The 19992-nt window shown below is 50.3% G+C and overlaps 1 protein-coding gene across 1 annotated transcript in view; it reads right to left on the bottom strand.

Annotated features, from left to right (window-relative positions):
- The window catches only part of NT5E (5'-nucleotidase ecto), a 44714-nt gene extending 25528 nt beyond the window's left edge, over positions 1 to 19186 (bottom strand). Inside the window, exons 1-2 of the mRNA XM_082669425.1 lie at positions 18823 to 19186; positions 3964 to 4186 (exon numbers count right to left, since the gene is read on the bottom strand). Coding sequence (XP_082525551.1) covers positions 3964 to 4186; positions 18823 to 19161 — 562 coding nt within the window. The 5' untranslated portion in view covers positions 19162 to 19186. The remainder of the gene's footprint in view (positions 1 to 3963; positions 4187 to 18822) is intronic.
- Positions 19187 to 19992: the final 806 nt, after the last annotated feature.

Below are 19992 nucleotides of genomic sequence, written 5' to 3'. Positions count from 1 at the left end.
TGAAAAGTATTCAACTCTCTAAGGAGCTACAGGACTGTTAAACTCATCCCTTGTGATGCCGTGGGGTTTGGGGGGGTCTCCGTGTGCTCCAGTGGGGAACTCTGGAGTCTCTCGAACCAGTCAAGCCAACACGTGCCAATGAGCACATAAAATAAACAGCATGGCTGACGGCAAAGCCGGGGGCATCACAAACGGACGGCCTGAAAACGAGTGGCTCACAGATGTGGGGTGGGACCCGCAGTGCTGTAACGCACAGGCACCATTTAAAAATCAAGAGGTGATGTCTGCAGGGTAGAAATAGAGAAACAGACGTAGAGAACAAACGTAGGGACACCAAAGGGGGAAAGGGAGGGTGGGATGAATGGGGAGATTGGGATTGATATATATACACTAACATGCATAAAACAGATAACTCATGAGAACCTGCTGTATAGCACAGGGAACTCTACTTAATGCTCTGTGGTGACCTAAACGGGAAAAAGAGGGGATATATGTATACATAGAGCTGATTCATTTTGCTGTACAGCAGAAACTAACACAACATTGTAAAGCAACTATACTCCAATTAAAAAAGAAAAAGAAATCATCTATCCAATCCTACTTTACTTTTGAAAAGTAAATAAATATCGATTTTTTTCAAAAAAAATCAAGAGGTGTAACAGCTTGGCCACCATTGTCTGCCATGAGGCCATCAAGAATAATAATATGCTTCTTGCCAGTCACCCCAAGAAGCTCAGGGCTCCCAGGTCACCCCCAGTGCCATGTCACCATCTCTGTGAGCTGCTCATGGAGTCTCTCCTTAAAACGACAAGGTGAGCTCACCCCTATGCCCCACTTGCCACCCCGTCTCCTGCTTAATTTCTCTCTGTATCTTTTATCACCTTCTGGCACCACACATTTTCCTCATTTATTTCTTCTCCCACTAAACGTGAAGCTCCAGTGGGCAGGGCTTTTTGGGGGGTCAGCATCTCTGATGCCTAGAACAGCGCCTGGCACAGAGGCAAGCTCTCAGGGGAATGAATGAAAGAATAACTGAAGAAATGTTTGCTGAGACTTTCAGACAACGCTACCGTCCTCTACTTCAGTGTGGCTGGCAAGAAGAAAGAAAAAAGTTGAGAGAAAGGCCTCTGAGGACAAAGGAATGTGTTCTCCTAACACATCAGAAACCTCACAGGATCGGTCTCACATACAGAAAGCGTGGGATATATTTCAGTATATCATGAGGGGAGTGAGAGGAAGTTCATTATCTAGCTAAAATAAATTAAACGTGCTAGAAATACAAATGATACTTGTGGGTCACCAGCACGGGAGGAATGAGGCTGGATTTGGGGTCAGAGGTCTGTAGGGGCAGCCGGGCTGCTGGGACTGTGGTCTTGGGAGAAGCAAGTGTCCTTCTCCACCCCTGCCCAGCTCCTGCCCTGGCCCCTGCATGGTGCAGCCTTTCTCTCTTGAGAGCTGCTGGAAAGAGCATGGCCCCTTCGGAGTCCCTGTCTGTTGTAACCTGGTAAAGAACTAAGATGGGGTGCTGTCAGAGTCCCAGACAGGGTGGTCTGAGCTCTGGAGCCCTTTGTCTCTCCACCACCCCACTCCCCTTCTATCTTTTTACCGGTGACTATTTAAAAAAATTTTTTTTGAAGTCTTTATTGAATTTGTTACCATACTGCTTCTGTTTTATGTCTTGGTTTTTTGGCTGCGAGGCATGTGGGATCTTAACTCCCCGATCAGGGATCGAACCCGCACCCCCTGCATTGGAAGGCAAAGTCTTAACCAGTGGACCGCCAGGGAAGTCCCTTTCTTGGTGGCTATTAAAGGAGGGGTAATGCTTTTCTCCAAATCATGCTGAACTCCTCAGCCTGACAATCCAGTCTTCAGTTCCCCTTTCTAGCTTTCTCTGCTTAGAACCCATGTTCCAGAAAACTGAACACCCAGCCACTTTGGGACTGTGGTCCCACACCTGCCTGCTCTCACGAGTTCATTCCAGCAACTTTCACTGGGCACCTCCCCTGTGCTGACACCCAGCAGGTCCCCGTCCTCAGGAGCTTGCGTCCTATCAGGTGACTCTGACCTCACTCCTGGAATGCCCTTTGCCCCAGTTGCTTCGCACACCCTGCAGAGGCCAAGTAAGGTCTTCATCGCGTCTACCTCACCCCCAAGCTGGCCATCACGTCCTTCGCTCACCAGAACCCCTCCCTCTCCCTCCCTGACTTTGTTTATGATTCTCCTATGGCGTTAATTACATGCCGCCTTAAATGAACTCAAAACCCCCTGGGTGGAACAGACATTATGGAGACACATAACTATTCAGTTATTCAACACGTCCACATCTTTAGCCCAAGATCCTCAGCTGGCCACTCTACTGTGTTCCAGATTTTCACTGAGAGGAGACCCAGCTGTGTCCTCAGGCTGCTCCAGTCATGCAGGAAGCCCAGAGCGAGGACAAATGTGATGAGGGGGAGGCGTTTTCTGGGGGTGACGGGGACCCAACAGCAGAAGCGTCCCACCCGAGGGCGCCCTGCGGCAACCAGGCCACATTACTCCAGCCCTACCCATGTCGGTGATTGGTTCACTCTGTAATCGCCACCCTGGCCTCTTGGCAGAAAAGCCCCAGGTGGTTCAGAGGCAGCACCCCCTGAGCCCCGGGGAAGGTGTGATCAGCCCGCACAGCGATGTCTGCAGGGGTGGGGAGAGGAAGAGGTCAGGCCGGGTGGTGGAGAGCAGCCCGAGACCAGGTCCCTCTGGTGGGACCACGTCCCTCTGAGGCAGAAGAGCACTCCTAAGACACTTCAAAAGCCAGTGCCTCAGCAGAAGCTAACACACCAGTGTAAAGCAATTACACTCCAATAAAGATATTAAAAGAAAAAAAGCCAGTGACTCATCACGTCCGTGGCTACCCTCTGTGGCTTCACAATGATCTCAGCAACAGCCAGTGACCGTGTGCAAAGGCTTGGTCACCGTGCGATAGACGTCCACCTGCCGCCCGGGGTGCCTGACAAGCCCCAGGTCCCCAGCCGTGGAGAGCGGCCCAGCCCTGCATCCAAGCCCCGCAGGACCCTCTGGGCCCCGGAGCCGCTCAAGGCCAACCGTTGACCTTTTCGTTGTTTCCGACGGCCTGCAACTATTTTAAACAGCAGCAACAGACATGTGACTTTTCTAACTGTTAATTAGATGTCCTTTATCAGTTCATTCTTAACGAAAACCCTTATTTCCCTTTTTTCTTTAAATGCGGAAAGAACACTGATTTGGATAATTTAGAAAAAAACATCTTTTTGTTTTTACTGCCAAAGTGCTCCTCTAAAAGTGGCTCAAAAATGTTTTCTGAATGGTCTCAGGGTTATACATATGTGTGTGTGTGTGTGTGTGTATAGATATAGCAGATATATATATATCTCCTGTATGGTATATATACACATATACACACACACACACACACACACACACAAGACCATTCAAAAATGTATATATATTTCCCAGAAAGCCAGATACAACAAAGTCATTAAAACTGTAAGAGACAAATAACTAAGAACAGAGAAAGCAGAGTTAACTGGACATGTAATAATCATATCAGAAAAGGAAAGTTGAGGTAAATTGAGGTAAAACCCTGGCTCTGGGCTCTGCCTCCACAGGAAGAAGGGCGTGAGTCACGTGGCTCTCATCCTCCAGTGAGTGACTGTACGGTTCAGCACTGGATATCAGCGGCCCTCTCGTCCAATTCTGAATGCACTGAATTAAACAAAGATACTGTTTATGTCAACAAAGAAGTTCATCGAGCAGGAGGGCGAATGTCTTTAAGAAGTAACTCAGGGCAACTGGGAGCCACTGGACTCGTTTTTCAGTGTCATCCTAAGCACACACGTGTCCAATACCACATGTTCCTACTTTAACCAACGGTCCAGAAAAATAATGCCAAGCTCTGATTCAGTGCATCTATTTTCAAGCAACAAGTGCTGTAAAAGAAGAAAATACCTGGATTGGAGAGGAAAGGGGTTTCTTTTGAAGTGTATCCGACAATCCCTACAACTTCATCACCAACAGGAAGAATTTTATACGGCAAATAAAGTCCTGATATTTGAGACGCCAGCGGCCCCTTGGCTTTAATGTTTGCACTCAGAATTGGAAATCTGGCCTCTTTGAGAAGTGGATCAATCAGGCCTTCTACACCATTATCAAATTCGTGATTTCCCAGTGCCTGGTAGAAAGGGAAAAGAGAAAAAGAATCAGGTACTCAGGAATTGCCAGTAAAAGCATACTTTAAAGAACATTACCTTGGGGAATTCCCTGGCGGTCCAGTGGTTAGGACTCCGTGCTTTCACTGCTGAGGATGAGGGTTCAATCCCTGGTCGGGGAACTACAACCCTGCGAGCCACGCGTTGTGGCCAAAAAACAGTTACCCTGGCACGGGGCTCCCAAACCTGGCGGAGCCTTAGGAAGCCGACTACATGACTGCTGTCCTTCTCAGGCTCAGAGACTTTATTCTGGGGCCCTGGGATTGGGCCCACGGGCAATCAGATCACCAGGCTGGTTTGAAAACTGCTCCCCAGGGTCCACACCACCTGCTGAAGGTGGCATCAACGTGCATAGGAGTCACCTAGAGACCTGGCTGGGTGTCCACTGACCTGCCACTCCCAGATCTGGGACAGGTCAAGAGTCTGTACGGGCTCAGAGCCAGGGTTTTGGGAGGAGCTGGCACGCTTTAACACAACCCTTGTTCCCACCTGCTTCCCTCGTTTCCTTTCCTCACTGTTCTGGGACTGGCTATAGGGGGCAAAATGACCACTTTGACGTCTGGCAGCTTCCCCTGGGGTGATGCTGGCGAAACACAACGTGCCAGCCACCTCCTCAAAGGTCTTCCGCCCCCTTGTCCGCGGGCCTCCTGGAAGAAGCCCACCTCCTGGGGGCACGCACCCACCTGCTCTGGCTGCCAAGGCTGATTTGCTAACTTAGTGCTTAAACCAGTGAGTCTCAAACTTTCTCAACACCACACCCGATTTTGCTCCACCTTGAGGGTCATCTGAGAACAGGCCTGGAAGTGCTGGCGGGTGACCCCTCTGTCTAAATGAACAGCCCCCCCCCCATATTCTCTTACTGCCCCGCCCTTCTCCTTCCTGCACGCTCCCCTCCGCAGCGGCGCGCTCTGCATGCCCGTGGGGTCCTCCCCGCGTGGAGGGCTCCCTGAGCCACTGCGTCCCACCACCTCCACCCTGCTCAGCCCTGGAGCCCCTCACCTGCCCGGCAGGTGCCCCCTGGGTGCCTGGGCTCTAAGGGCCATGTGCGTCGTGTCCTCACGTGCACTGCTTCTCCACGGAGAAAGCAGCACAGTGTCTTCATGTCCCCATGTGCCTGTCTCTCAGACCAGACTCAGAATTTCTGAACTTGCCTTCCCACCCCCTCCCCCGTCTCTGAGTATCTGCTCATTTTTACTTCTTCCTCTTACCTAACTGCTTCCCTCTTAAAGGCTGACAGAGTTAAAGGTTCTCCCAGTCTTCGGTAATTGCCTTTTTCTCTTCTATTCTTAGAACATTATGGTTCTTTCCTATGGTGAAATAAGTCTGCCTTATGAGGTTACAATAACTATCTTGCTTAGCTGTAAAGTTTTTTAAAAAAATGAATGTTCCTACAGCTCTTCACAAGAGATTATCCAATAAGTCGTCCGCCTTACACTGTACCATTATATTGCTAGCACTCCGCAACAGCTGAAGTTACATTTTTCCTTTATTTGTCTTGCTTGGTGTCTCCTCCTTGGACTTGAGTGTAATGCCCTGAAAGTGGTGACCTTGGCTGCCTTTTCCCCTCTCTGCCCCGCGGGGAGAGGAGCCCTGATCCGGGTGCTTGGAGCGGTGCACGGATGCCTGAAATATCTCCCTGGCACTCACACCTTCCACTCCAAACTGAACATCTGCTGCCCTGTCTTTTCTCCTGACTCTTCATCTGTCTGTCCAGCTGCCATGTGGACATTGTCCTCCAGGGTCTTACAGGCACCCCAAGCTCACCCGGTTCAAAGCCCCTGCCTTGGGCTTCCCTGGTGGCGCAGTGGTTGTGAGTCCGCCTGCCGATGCAGGGGACATGGGTTCGTGCCCCGGTCCGGGAGGATCCCACATGCAGTGGAGCGGCTGGGCCCGTGAGCCATGGCTGCTGAGCCTGCGTCCGGAGCCTGTGCTCCGCAACAGGAGAGGCCACAACAGTGAGAGGCCCGCGTACCGCAGAAAAAAAAAAAAAAAAAAAAAGCCCCTGTCTCTGGGATTCCCATCTTGGTCCAGGTGCTATCATCTCCCAAGTCAGTACAGCCAGAAGCCCCGGGGCAGCTGAATCCCTCCCCCTCGCTGCCTCTCCCACATCTCCCAGCAGCATCCCTTCCCTTTGGCTAAATGCTCTGGTCCAGCCCACCCCATTGCTCCCACCTGCCTGCGCCCTGGCCACTCCTTCTGGGAACTGCAACAGCTTCCCAGCTGGGCCTCCAGCTACCACCATCGCCTTCTCTGAACCATCCTGCACGCATCTGGCTGCCAGAATCATCTTTCCAAAACGCAAATCTGAACTTGTCCGTCCGACCTTAAGGTCCCACAGAGGCTCCCCACTGCCTTTGTGATAAAGTTCAATGTCCTGAGCTCTCTGAGGTCTGGTCTCGCCTTCCCCTTCAGCCTCCCTCTGACACCCACCCCCAGGCAGCAGTCAGGCCTGACGCCATGACTAAGGAGCAGTGATTCAGGCACATTTCTAAACTGCAGCTTCCTCGGAAGAGCAGTCAATGAATAAAACAAAAGTCGTAATGGAAACGAGCCGGCATTTACTAAGCACTCTCCACACACCATGCGAGGTGAGTTTGTAGAGCAAAGCTGGTTTCCTGCTGTGACGTTGGTACTATTACTATCCTCATGTTACAGAGGAGAACAACCGAGCTCTACAGACATTAAATCAATCGTTCAAAGTCACACGATTAGGAAGCGGTGGAGTTGGGACCAGAGCCACTTCTGTTTGACTCCAACCTTCTTCACCTCTATGCTTGGATGTAATGGGTTTCGCATAAGGCCTAGTACAGGGGGAGCCCTCGAAGTAAAATCCTGACTCCTCGTACTTTTCCACGCTCTCACGGATCTCTGTCCCTCTGTATATGATGGAGAAAAGATGATCAACTGATACATACATAGGGAGACAGAACATTCCTTTCCCATGCCAGGCCTTTACTTCAGGAGCCTTAGCTCCTGAAGTCTGATGGTCCTTCTGGAAGAAAGACTTCCCCCAAACCCTCGTGGTCGTCCCTGAGTTAGCTGTCCTTCTCTGCTCCGAAGGTCCCCTCAGGCAGCCCTAGCAGACCCCACAACTGCCCACTGAGTCCCCGTATCACCCAGCACAGTCCCTGGAGCAGAGCATGAATAAATGAATGAGCAGAAAAATCTCCATCAAATGGCCTTCTCCTACACACAGCTGACTCTTCCTACAAAAATCAAGGCAGGACGTGCTCCACGGAGTTGCCTGGGAGCGACCTGGTGCTCACTGCCGGCTCTCCCACCCTCCCCATGGCTCCCCGCTGCTCCCTATCCCGCCATCAGCCTCCAGCAGGAACTTACCCTCAGTAAGCCAGTGAAGGAGACACTTGTGAGGATGCGCGTGACCCCAGGTGTTGGGAAAGACTCTCCACAACCTCAGAGAAACCCCTGGAGAAGCGCTGCAACACCCAGGCGACCCTCCCTTCCCCTCACGACCCACCAGCCACCAAGCTCCGTTGCTCCTGCACCGCCCCAGCCAGGGCGCCCCTCCTCTCTGCGCTCCCAATGCCCCACTCTGCCTCATCGCTCTTCACCCACACCTTTGCAGAGCCTCCGAGCCGGTGTCTGGTCGCCAGGCTCACACACCTCTCGACCACAGCCCGCGGGCCCCCAGAACGCGCATCCCCAAACACCCACCCGACCGCTTCTAGCTCTGGTGTGAGTCTCTGCGAGACTCCCCCCCTGCCCACCGAAACCCCAGCCCTGCCTCCTCGGACGCCGTATGAGCGAGCCACTCCCTGATCTCCCTGAGCTCTCGCGTTTTTTCTGCCAGACCAGGTGCCCTCAGTCCAGGAACACTAATCCACCTGCAGGCAATGAGCTGCCTTAGATGCAGCCCAAGGTGAGCTCCGTGAGAAGCCTTTCGTGGCGCCATGACCGCAGACAGCCCTCCAGCCACATCCGTCACACCTCGCTGCCGCCGTCCACACATCTTTCTCCCGGAGGCAGGAGTGGTGTCGACTGTCCCAGTGTCCTTGGTGATGCCAGATGAGCGCCTGGCACCAGCGCCCTGCAGGTGTTTACTGAACGGATAGTAAAACCACCTGCTTCTTTCAAACGGGCTCCATTTTCACCTATGATTTGGTAAGTGAGCCACTGAAACTTTTCAGTAGAAGGCAGGATATAAAATCACTTGGTAAATAGTAGTTAAGTGATATTTAGTTGTAAAACAAGAGAAACCAAATTGCTTGGAAGCAGGTGAACCAGACGGTAAGCTTGGAAGCTTAGCCAACTGCTTCACAATTCATCGCCTGGTCCTCTTATTTCATTTCCTGTGTGTGTGGGTTTTTTAATTAATTAATTAATTTATTTTGGACTGCGTTGGGTCTTCGTTGCTGCGTGCGGGCTTTCTCTAGTTGCGGTGAGTGGAGGCTACTCTTCGTTGTGGTGCCGGCTTCTTGCGGTGGCTTCTCTTGTTGCGGAGCACGGGCTCTAGGTGCACGGGCTTCCGTAGTTGTGGCGTATGGGCTCAGTAGTTGTGGCTCGCGGGCTCTAGAGCGCAGGCTCAGTAGTTGGGGTGCACGGGCTTAGCTGCTCCGCGGCATGTGGGATCCTCCCGGACCAGGGATCGAACCCATGTCCCCTGCATTAGCATGCGGATTCTTTTTTTTTAACATCTTTATTGGAGTATAATTGCTTTACAATGGTGTGTCAGTTTCTGCTTGATAACAAAGTGAATCAGCTATACATATACATATATCCCCATATCCCCTCCCTCTTGCGTCTCCCAATCCCACCCCTCTAGGTGGTCACAAAGCACCGAGCTGATCTCCCTGCTCTATGCAGCTGCTTCCCACCACTGTGCCACCAGGGAAGTCCCTCCTGTGTTTTAATTTATATTTCCACTAATATCTTATTGGCATTTGTTGGTGAATAGATTTTTAAACAAAGTTTTCTGAACTGTTCAGTGTCTTGTCTTGCACATGTGAACGCTGTACAGATTTCATGATAGCAGTTGGCAAGAAAATGGAACTTTTTGAAGTGTCTTTCTATTGGGAATCTACCAAGGGGATCAACTCTTTGGTTGATAGGGTATCTGAATTAGAAAGGGGACATTTCATAGCCCCAGTTTTGTCTACAAAGAACTGTGAAAATTACCAGTGAATTTGACATGAGGGAATTTCAAGAAAGAGAAAAAATTTTAAAGACAAAAAAATGACAAAAAGAAATACTAATAGTTAAGACTTCCCTGCTACATGGCCAAGCCCTGTTCACACATGAACTCATTCAATTCTCACAATGCTATGAGGTAGGTGCTATTATTTGTCCTTTATAGAGATGGGAAAACTAAGGCACGGGTCTTCCACAGCTAGCAAGCGGCAGAGCTGGGGTCTGAACAAAGCGAGGCTTTAGCATCCGGGACCTTAACTATTCTGCCAAACTGCCGCTAATACAAGCATCTGTAAACCATGATGTAAAAGGATATAGAAAGAATGTATATATACATGTATAACTGAATCCCTTTTCTGTACAGCAGTAATGAACACTACATTGTAAATCAACTATACTTCAATAAAAAATTATAAAGAAATAAAAAATAGTTATTATACACAGAATGGATAAGCAGCAATGTCCTACTATAGGGCACAGAGAACTATGTTCAGTATCCTATGAAAAACCATAATGGAAGAGATTATAGAAAAATACAAGCCTCTGGAAGGGATGAGTATCACTCAACAACCCACTGGTTTCTTCCCGATTTCTACAGCGCCAAGCAACACGGCCCTGGTCCTTGTTCTTAGGAAGGGAGAGAGCGTGACATAAACACATCCGTCCATGCATCCATCAAGCAAGTGGGAACCACAGACGGGGACGTGTGTGAGAGAGCCTGGCAAGGACGCAGGCCCGCCCTGCCCGTTAAGGATGGCCAGGGCTCCAAGTGTGAGCTTCACTTGGTCAGGGGAAGCCCCCAGGCAAATGACATCAGCTATATTAACAAATGAGGGGATGAAGACATGACAGCTGAGATAGTCAAAAATGTTCCAAGTGAAGACAAGAGGCTTAAATCCAGGTGGAAGAGAAACGAAGGAAAGAAGAACTGATTTAAGAGCAGCGCAGGACGCATTACACAGAAGAAAAGAATTTCTGTTTTAATCCGCAGAACTCAATTGTGAGAACGTCAAAAAGCCATTTGTCAGAAATTTGCAACACATGAATTTAGTGAGTCATTTAGACACTAGCTCATCCCATGAAGGAGTCTGCAGGAAACCCTATAATTTAAGGGTGAGGGGAGAATCTGGTCTATCATACAACAGGGCTCAGCTGCCAATCACTCAGGGAGACTCAGCAACAACCGTAAGTGGGAAGGATCACAAGGTAGGTCTGGTTTGGGTGGTACATTTCTGGCGCTGTGGCCACTTCTGGTGTTGGGTTGCACTCCACACCCCCAGTTTTAGGCCCTGGCAGGTGAATGTGGCACCTGATTGAATAGCAGAAAAGATTCCCAGACTTAATCCAGCTTTCCTGCACCTCAATGTTCGCTGAATGAATGACTGAACAAACAAGTACTGAACAGACAGCATTTCACATTTGCCATATAAGCTCTCTGTACATGCAAAATACCCATACCATTGTTACCTTTAGAATCACCTGCTCAACTACTTGGGTTCCAGGCAGGTTTAACTACATCTCGGAGGGGCTAGAAGGCTCCAGCTAATGTTTGGATTCTATATAGAACCAACTATTCAGGTGAGGGAAAAGAAGTGTCAAGGGGATTTTCAAGTTCTGGTTACGCAGCTGAAGAACACAGCCAGGGAAGGAGCTTACACAGCATTCAGAGGCGTCTGTGAGTGAAGTGGGGAACACTGTCAATCTGCTGTGGGATTTGTTTGGTTCCTTCCCCTTTTCAGTTAAGAAAACACAGATGGCTAGGACAAGATGAGCTAAGAAGCTGCCTTTGTTTCCTCCTCTCCGTGCCTGAGGCTGGTCTCACCCAGCCCAGCTCTGGTGTGGAAACTCAGACTGGAACAGGAAGCGTAAGGTCCGGGACCACAGCCACAGGACAGGGTCGGGGTCGGGGGGGGGTGAATGTTCACATCACTGAGGCCCAAGGATCCACAACCCACTAGACACGTACAACTTCTGAGGTCTGAGCTCTAGGAAAAACTACAACTTTCTTTGCTTTTAAAAAGAGAACAACAAAATTCCCGCTGCCATTAGATATCTCTTTTAAGCTTCCCAAACCAGCAAGGCTAGTCTGTCTTCCAGAACATCTGCTTTGTTATTGAAGATAAACTCATTTAGTTTCCTCCATATGAGAGGCTTTGCCATTAACCACTTGAATATAAGGTGACTTCTCTTTGCTTAGAGATTGGTTTTCTGGGGAGGAGGGGAAACATGCCCACTGTTGATTTGGGCATATATAGTACCCAGGCATTGTCTTCTGCAGACAAGATGTTTAGTTGGAGAATCCCTCTGCACAGGTATTAGAATTTCAGTCATTTTTGCTTTGTTTTGCTCCTCCCCCCTCCCCCCTTCATAGGTCCTACCCAGACTCTTTATGTGGTTATGAAGGGCTCAGGCGGGCATGGTCCCCTCCACTGAACAGTAAGTTTCACCCTGGCAGGTCTTGTTCACTGCCCGAAGCACTCAGCACGAAGCCTGGCACAGGCCAGTGCCTAGTGAATATCTGCGGACTGAATGAATAAAAGAACCTCACAGACAGCAGGCTTGAACCTGGGCTCATCATCCTCCCATTGTGGCCACCGCCTTCTATTACGAAGAAGGTAACCCTCCATCCAAAATCCTGGGAACCTGTTTGTCTGGAAGCAGTGGCCACCTGCAGGTACCTGGGAGAAGACCCAAGCCATCCCTCCATAAGGAAAGAGTCTCCATGAAAGGGATGGTGAAGGGGACATAAGAACGTTGTCAGGCAAACTTAGACTTGTGCGTAAAATTCAGGGCCAGCACCAGCCGAGCTATGTTGGCAGATTAGAAGCAAGACAGACGGCAAGGGCTGAGGCGCTGAGAAATGACAGGGGCAGACCACCCTCTCCAAATGCCCTGTTTCATAGAGGAGGGATCTGCTGCCCAAACCCACATAGATAATGACTTGCAAAAGCCAAGAAGTAAAACCTGGGTGTCCTGAGGTCCTGTCCAGATCTCTTTCCACCGCTTCTGTCTGCCACAGCCCTACAGGGGACAAGCATGTCCAGTAAGTTCAGGAAACGCCTTTAGCTGGAAATAACAGGCTTCAGCTGTCAGGGGGTAAGCTTACTACACCTCTGCACTCCTGAGGTGTAGTGTTAAACAATGCCGACTCTCCCCGTGTCTGCGGCTTGAACCCTCTTAGTCATCTTTTGATTATAACCTCTCCTGAGCCACTCCTGCCAACAGAAGGTGACCGTGGCTAGCACTGTGCAGAGAACTTTCCATGCATTATCATCTCCTTTAAACCCCACAAGCAATCTATGGGGGGAAGACCGCCATCACACCCACCTTACTCCTGCGGAAAGGAAGGCTCCACGAGGTCCAAGAACCTGCTCACAGCCCATAGATTTTAAGTGGTAGAAAGGGGACCTGATCCCAGACAGTCACCCCCGAGTTCACCCTCACAGCCCTGTGCCACGCTGCCTGCCTACTGAAACTGGTCCCAGTGGCTTCAGCCTTTCTTTCCCCGTCACCATAGTTCCGAACCAGAGTCCCCCTAAAACTTAGTTCCCTTACTGAGTTTATGATTAATCTCTCTGTTCAAAACTTTATTCCCTTTCTTGTCCCCTCTGACCTCAACCACGTGCTAACTGAACAGTAATCAACCAGAGTCAGAGGAGGAAGATGGCCCGTTGTAGATTTCATCATTAACATACAAACTCAGGTTGTTCTCCTAACAGGCCCTGGAGCCATGGACCACCTGGCCAGAGAATTGTAAACCGGAGACACCCTGACTCCAGAAACTGTGATTAAGAAATGTCACAAGACAATGATTAATCCCAGCTCCTTTGTTCATCCCCTTTAAAAACACCAGTAACTCAAAGTCTAAGCTGGAGTGGATCTGAGGCTCATCTCCCACTCCCTTGCTTGGCGCCCTGCAATAAACCTTGACTTTGACGCAGACTCCCGCTGTCAGAGTTTGGCTTTCTGCGCCGTGGGCACACGAGCACTTTGCCGGGTTGCATTCAGGGTCCATCATCTCCCACCCAGACCGCTGGCCAGCCCCTTCTCCCCTCCTCTTCTCTGGTATCTTCACCCTCCCATCCATTTCTGTTCATCTTCCAAAACTAGGATTTCCTTCTGTTGCTGGGAGGTGTCTTCTCACATCAACCAGTTCTCTAGTTCTCTGCGGTTACCAACTGTGTGTCCAACAATTCAATTCCATTTTGACACTGTCTACCTGGAGTGAGCATCAGATCACAAATCCCAGGCTCAGAGCCACAAGCCTGCCCCTTCAGATGCCAGCTGCAAGTCTTGGGTCACTTGTACTTCTGACCCATCAGCTATAAATCAAGGATTCCCACGGCCCCTCCACAGGCTCGATAATTTGCTAGAACCACTCACAGGACGCAGGAAAGTGCTTTGGTTACTGTTACTGGTATATTTTAAAGGATACAACTCAGGAACAGCCAAATGGAAGACATGCATGGTACAAGACGTGCAAGCAGAGGGGTGCACGTGGCCTCCTGGAGCACACCACCCTCCGGGCACCTCAGTGTGTTCACCGTTTAGGAGTTTTCACGGAGGTTTCATCACACTGACATGATTGATTAAATCACTGACAACTGGTGATTGGTTCAATCTCCGGGCCCCCTCCCCTCCCCAGAGGTTGAAAGTTCCTACCCTCTGGCCTTTTCCTTTCTGGCCACCAGCCCTCATTCTGAAGCTGCCTAGGGGTTCCCAGCTATCAGTCACTTCATTAGCATACAAAGGACACTCATCACTCATCCCCAAGAGTTTGGGGAGCTATGCTGCCAGGAACTGCAGACAAAGACAAAATGTTTATTTTTCATTAACCACAGTCCCTCTACTCAGAAACCTCCAGTGGCTCCCCATGGCAACAGAGGAGAGCCCACACTTTTCAGTGTGGCCTGTAAACCCTACACAATCTCATCTCCCCTGATTCCTGCCACCTTGCTCTGGTCCGGGCTGATCCATCCTGCAGATTCCTGCCTCTGCACCTGTGCTTCATCCTCCTGCCCCCTCACTAAATCAAAATGGAATCAAGGGACTTCCCTGGTGGTCCAGTGATAAAGAATCTGCTTTCCAATGCAGGGGTCGCGGGTCTGATCCCTGGGCAGGGAACTAAGATCCCACATGCCGCGGGGCAATGAAGCCTGCGCACCACAACTTCTGAGCCTGCACGCCTCAACTAGAGAGCCTGTGTGCCACAAACTAGAGTCCATGCGCCCTGGAGCCCGTGCGCCACAACTAGAGAGAGAAATCCCGCATGCCACAACTAGAGGGAAGCCCGTGCACCACAACTACAGAGAAGCCTGCGCACCGTAACAAAGATCCGACGCAGCCAAAAAAAATTTTTTTTAAAAGGAAATAAATAGAAGCTCGCGCAGGGCAATGAAGACCCAACACAGCCAAAAATAAATAAATAAACAAAAGAAAATAAATAAAATAAATTTTAAAAAATGGAATCAAAACATTTCTTAGGATGCCATTGGTTTAGAGATGTAAGGAACCTCAGATTTTATAGATGAGGAACTGATGACCCAGACTGCTGAATGGCATAGCCCCAGATTATAGATTCATTATCTATCAAAGGCAGAGAGAAAGGTACCCATCTCTGAATTCCGGGGATGAGCGCTGGGGATGACAAGCTCCAAATGAACAAAGTCTTGTGTAAACTTTCAAAAGCACAAACCACACACACACACACACACAAAATTAATTTGATTATACCAAGTGGAGGATTTCTGTTCAGTGAAAAGACACTACGGACAAAATTACTAAACCTAAATAGAAGATATCTGCAATGTCTAAACTTGATTACAGATCAACACTTAGAATTCCTGAAAATCAGGAAAAATAGAGCAAACCTAATTTTTAAAAATAGAGCAAAGTATGTGAACATGCAATTAGGGAAGAGGAAACCCCCAAAGTTAACAAACATATCAAATTCACTAGTTATTAGAAAAATACAAGATCAAACAATGAGATGTCATTTTACACCTCCTGGAAAGCTGGAGAATGATGCAAAGCAGGGGTAAGGATGCGGGGCTCACATCTGCCTGGGGGTGGGTGTGGTGAGTAGAGGGCTCCAGGAAAGCAGTCTGGCGATCCTTACAGCGCAGTCCCTGTGGCCAGCAATTCTGCCCTTGGGTGTGAATCCCAAAGAAATCCTCACAGGCGGGACCTGCAGGAGGCTGCTCCGGGCAGCGCATTTGTGGAACTGCAGCACGATGTGTGCGACCTCCAAACCCATCATGGGGGAGCAGATGCTAAAACGTGTGGAGGTCTCCATGGAGCAGGATGCACAGTGTACGTATGGGGTAGATACAGAGTGACACCACTCAATGAGGAGACATTAAGAATAGCTCAGTCCAAAAAAAATAATCATTACACCTCTGGTGAGTCCTGCAAATACAAACTGCTACATGGTGTTACAGGATTAGCATTTAAAAATAATTTTTTTAAATAAAGTTTTTTTAAAAAGTGTATAAAAATATTAGTTCAGACAATGCGACTTAGAAGAGATGGTGGAGGGGCCGGAGGAGGGTGGTAGGCTGTGCGGGGCAGTCAGAATCAGATTAAACTGAGAGCTGAAAACCCAAACCCCCATTCCTCACAACTTTTGCTTTTTTTGGCCGGGCACATGGAGCTAACCTTTACTGAGTACTCTGAGCCAGGAGGGTGCTAGGGATTTGTACATTTATTATCTCATGTATCGCTTGCAAAACTCCTACACCGTTGGGTAGGGGTGATCCCTCCTGTTTTGCAGTTGGAAACAGGACACTCAGAGAAAGCAACGTGCCAAAATCACACGGTGAGGCACATCGGATGCACATCTGAGCTGTCTTCCTGTCCCTCTGCCAATAAAGCGACACCAACTAGCGACTTGTGACATTCTCCCTCTAGAGTTTTCTGCCTGGCAGCTGGGTCCAGGGGTCTTCCCCAGGCTTGCCCTAGGCTCCAGAGCTATCAGAACCCACCCCCCCCCCCCAGCTCTCTCCCTGGGACACACGGGTCCAGAGGTCTAGGGTACTCCTGAAGTTAAGCTAGATTCTAGTAGCTTCCTCTTTGCCCTCCAGACCCACGCATCCTTAAATGTGGCTCCTCGAACCAGGTCCAGTTTCTAGAGAACTGGAGACGCCCCTGCACAACTGTTTTCCACCCTGATCTAAATCTCCAGCTTCCTGGAAGTCAAGATGTAGCGGCAGGTGGGTGGGCGTGGGAGGAACATTAACAGCAGAAAAGCGATAAATTCCCTGAGAGCAGTATAAGCAAAAGGACAGTGAAAAACCTCTGTAAACCCAGAACACGGCAGAGCTTTGTTAAAGCAACGCGAGAACTAGGATTTTACGCAGGTCAAATCATGTTTGTCAAACCCCAGAACTGCACAGAGTTAAGTCTGGTAAGATGCTATCAGGAACCTGGCTGTTGACCCTCCTCTCCCTCCTTACCCGCTGCCAACATTATATAAGCTGCCTAGTTTTCCTCAGGCCCCAGTCCAATTATTCTTAGTGAAACTGAAAAGAAAGTAATTCCATCCAATAGAAAGTATTCTAAAAGGTCCCAGTGGTGATGGGCTGTAACTTGCCGCAGACTGCTTTGGCTTTACCCAGACTCCTTCATAAACACTTGATATGATGACTAACACCATGAGTTTAATTTGACTTAAAGAGAAAAACATTATTATTCAAGAAAACTAGGAATTATCCATCTTTTTTTCACCAAAAAGAGTCTACACAACTGTGGACAAAAGAGTGACACAAAAAGAAAAGTTTAGAAAGTTGTGGTTTATACATGAAATCAAAACAAACTTATGTAAGGTTTATTCTTCCTCAGAGGAAATGGCAACGTAGGCTAGTAACAGGTTAATTTTATAAATATTTATTCTGCTGTTACCTTAGGGCAAAGCATCAGGCAGGATGAACTGCGCAGATAAGAACGCGATGAGGCCACTCATGGAATTCTTGGGACCCACGATTCTTTGGTGGAGTCCAGATGCTGGCGAGCTCCCCAGATAAACTCTGGGGCTCAGGGGTCCCTTTGTATTGCTGCTGCTTTGAGCATCCCTGATAACCTTAAAACCAACGATCAGAATGGAGAGGAGAGCTCTCTGCCCTTCTTTCATCTCTCTACAATGAGCTTTCTTGGAGAAACCCCCCCAAACAAAACAACTCTACCCTCTTATCTTCTCCTGTCCTCCTCTCTCCAAGTTTCCAGCTGGGGTGGGGGGTGGGGGAAATACAGCACTGTGCTTTGCTGACCTCTGTGCTCTTCTGATACAAAGTGTGCCATTAGCCCTCTGTATTCCAGCCTGTACCACACCTCTCCCTGCCTTCCAGATGCACACACATGGACTTCACAGATTTCCCTGGACCCCTGCTCTGTTCTTCTAAAGCTCCTAGGATTTCTTGCCCCCAGTTTCTCCACAGAATCTCTTTATTCTAGGATTTTACACAGGGTTAAACTTGGTGCTGGTTTGAGTTACAAAAGTCATACCTATTTATTATTGTGTAACTAACTCCTCTCTGCTCCTTTTCTAGAATTCAGTCTAACCAATAAGGCACCACCTTTAACAGAGCACTGGGGAACTTGGACTTAAACTCTTGCCCATGTTTTAAGAGCCTCTCATCTCTTAAGCTGGAGTCTCTTCCTAAATCTCTTCTGCTAAACTGGTTTTACTGAAATCCTTTGAAACCCAGTGTTTTCAGCATTTTGGCCTCCTCTCGAAGTTTCTTTCTTTCTGTGTTTAAACCTCTACAGCAGGGTCTGGTAATAATAAGAACTAACATTTAAAGAGGCCATACTATGTGCTAGGCAATCCTCTGAAGTAGAATTATTACCCCCATATTACAGAGGAAGGAACTGAGGCAGAGAGAAAGTCAATTGCACACAGAAGGTGCCCAGCCTTTTCCCCAAGTCTGCCAGCTTAAATATGCTTAAGCTGCGGGGTCAAAGGGCTCTGGAGTCCATTCTTAACCTGTCTCCCTATTCTGGACCTGCATAATGCACTCAACCTCTTTGACCCTGAGTTAGTTTCACTTCCCATTATTGGTAAATCGAGATAAAGCATTCTTCGAAAGACCGACCAGTAAATGAGAGGTTCGTGACGAGTCTACCTCGGTCCCAGGCTCTGGATAATTGGGGTCCTACGCACCCCAGCGGAACGCCCTCACTGGCAGGGCTGGAACCCGTTCCTCGAAACGCCCCATCTCACGGTGAGGGTGCAGCAACATCAGTCCGTTTAAGACGAGTCGGCCAAGGGACGTCTATGTCTGCGTCCACCTGGCACACTGACGGGGAGTCTCGCTTTCTCCCCACATCGCTCTGCGCCCCGGTCCCAGGCTCGCCACCCGTGCCTCGCCGTCGGCGGCTCCTCCACCCCGGCTTCTCTCTCGGTCCGGGGACTCTACCCAGGGGGCTCCCGAGCTTCCCGGGCTCGCCTTCTTACCATGGCATCGTAGCGCAGGGCGTTCATGAAGTGCGCCACCTCGGCGCCCTTGTACACGGTGAACCAGATGGTACCCTGGTACTGGTCGCCGGCGTCGAGCAGCAGCACGTGGGGCTCGGCGCGGCGGATCTGGCGCACCTTGGTGGCGAGCCGTGCCACGCCGCCCACGCAGCGGCTGGCGTTGACGCACTTGCTAGAGTCCTCGCTCGTCTGCTCCAGCCGGCTGTGCACGTCGTTGGTGTGCAGTATGGTGAGCTCCCAGCCGCCTGCCGCGGGCCACAGCAGCGCGCCCAGCGCGAGCAGCCTCAGCGCTGAGGCGCGTGCGCCTCGGGGACCCATGGCTGCAGCTGCCGGCGAGGGCGCGAGGGCGGTGAGTGCTGGCGAGCCGCGCGGGTGGAGGCGTGCGGTGGCGAGCGCGGAGGCCGCCGGAGTCAAGTGCCCTGGCCGGCGAGCGGGCGGGCGGGCGAGCGGGCGGGCGGGCCGGCGGGCGGGCGAGGCGAGGCGGGGCCGGGCCTGGGCGGGCTCTCCTGAGGCCCGGAGGCCGGCCCCACGGCCAGGCGCACGCCCGCGCGGTCACCCGATACGACCCCGGCCCGCCGGGCTGCCGGGGCGCGGCTGGCGGCTGGCACCCGCTCCGGGCGGGAACAGTGGGGAGGTTGTTCACGCTGGGGACCAGGCACCGGCCACGGGCCCGGCCCGTCCGGGGAGCCTGGTCGCCGGCGGTGGGCTGTTCTTAACGGGGTGCGAGGGAGGAGTTGGAGGGTCCACCCCGCTTCCAGGTCCTCGCTGATTCTCGCCTCTTTAAAATTTTTCTAAAGAGGGATGCCTTGTTTGTGTGAGTGGGTTTGTGGTTGCGCGAGCTCATCACTTGAAAGAACGAAAGAGGAAAGAGGAGGTGGAAAGGAAGAAGGGCGAGACGAGGGAGACGGGAGCGCTGTGCTTTTGGGGCTGTGGGAGCCAAAGACGGGTCGTGAGCTGTGACTGCTCCCTTGCCAGTTTAAGGACACACCAGGTCTGCGTTGCTTAGACGTAGAATCTCAGAAGCTAGAAATCATTCTAATCCAGTCGCGCGTTTATGGATGATTATAACCTTAGCGACACAACAGCAGCGGTGCGCGGTAGCTCTTGGAAGCTAAAACGGACCATCCCGAGTAAAACCAGTATCGCTGA

This window comes from Grampus griseus, assembly GCF_964374135.1.
Source record: "Grampus griseus genome assembly, chromosome: 13".
Lineage (NCBI taxonomy): Eukaryota > Metazoa > Chordata > Mammalia > Artiodactyla > Delphinidae > Grampus > Grampus griseus.
This window is presented reverse-complemented; position numbering and strand designations above follow the sequence as displayed.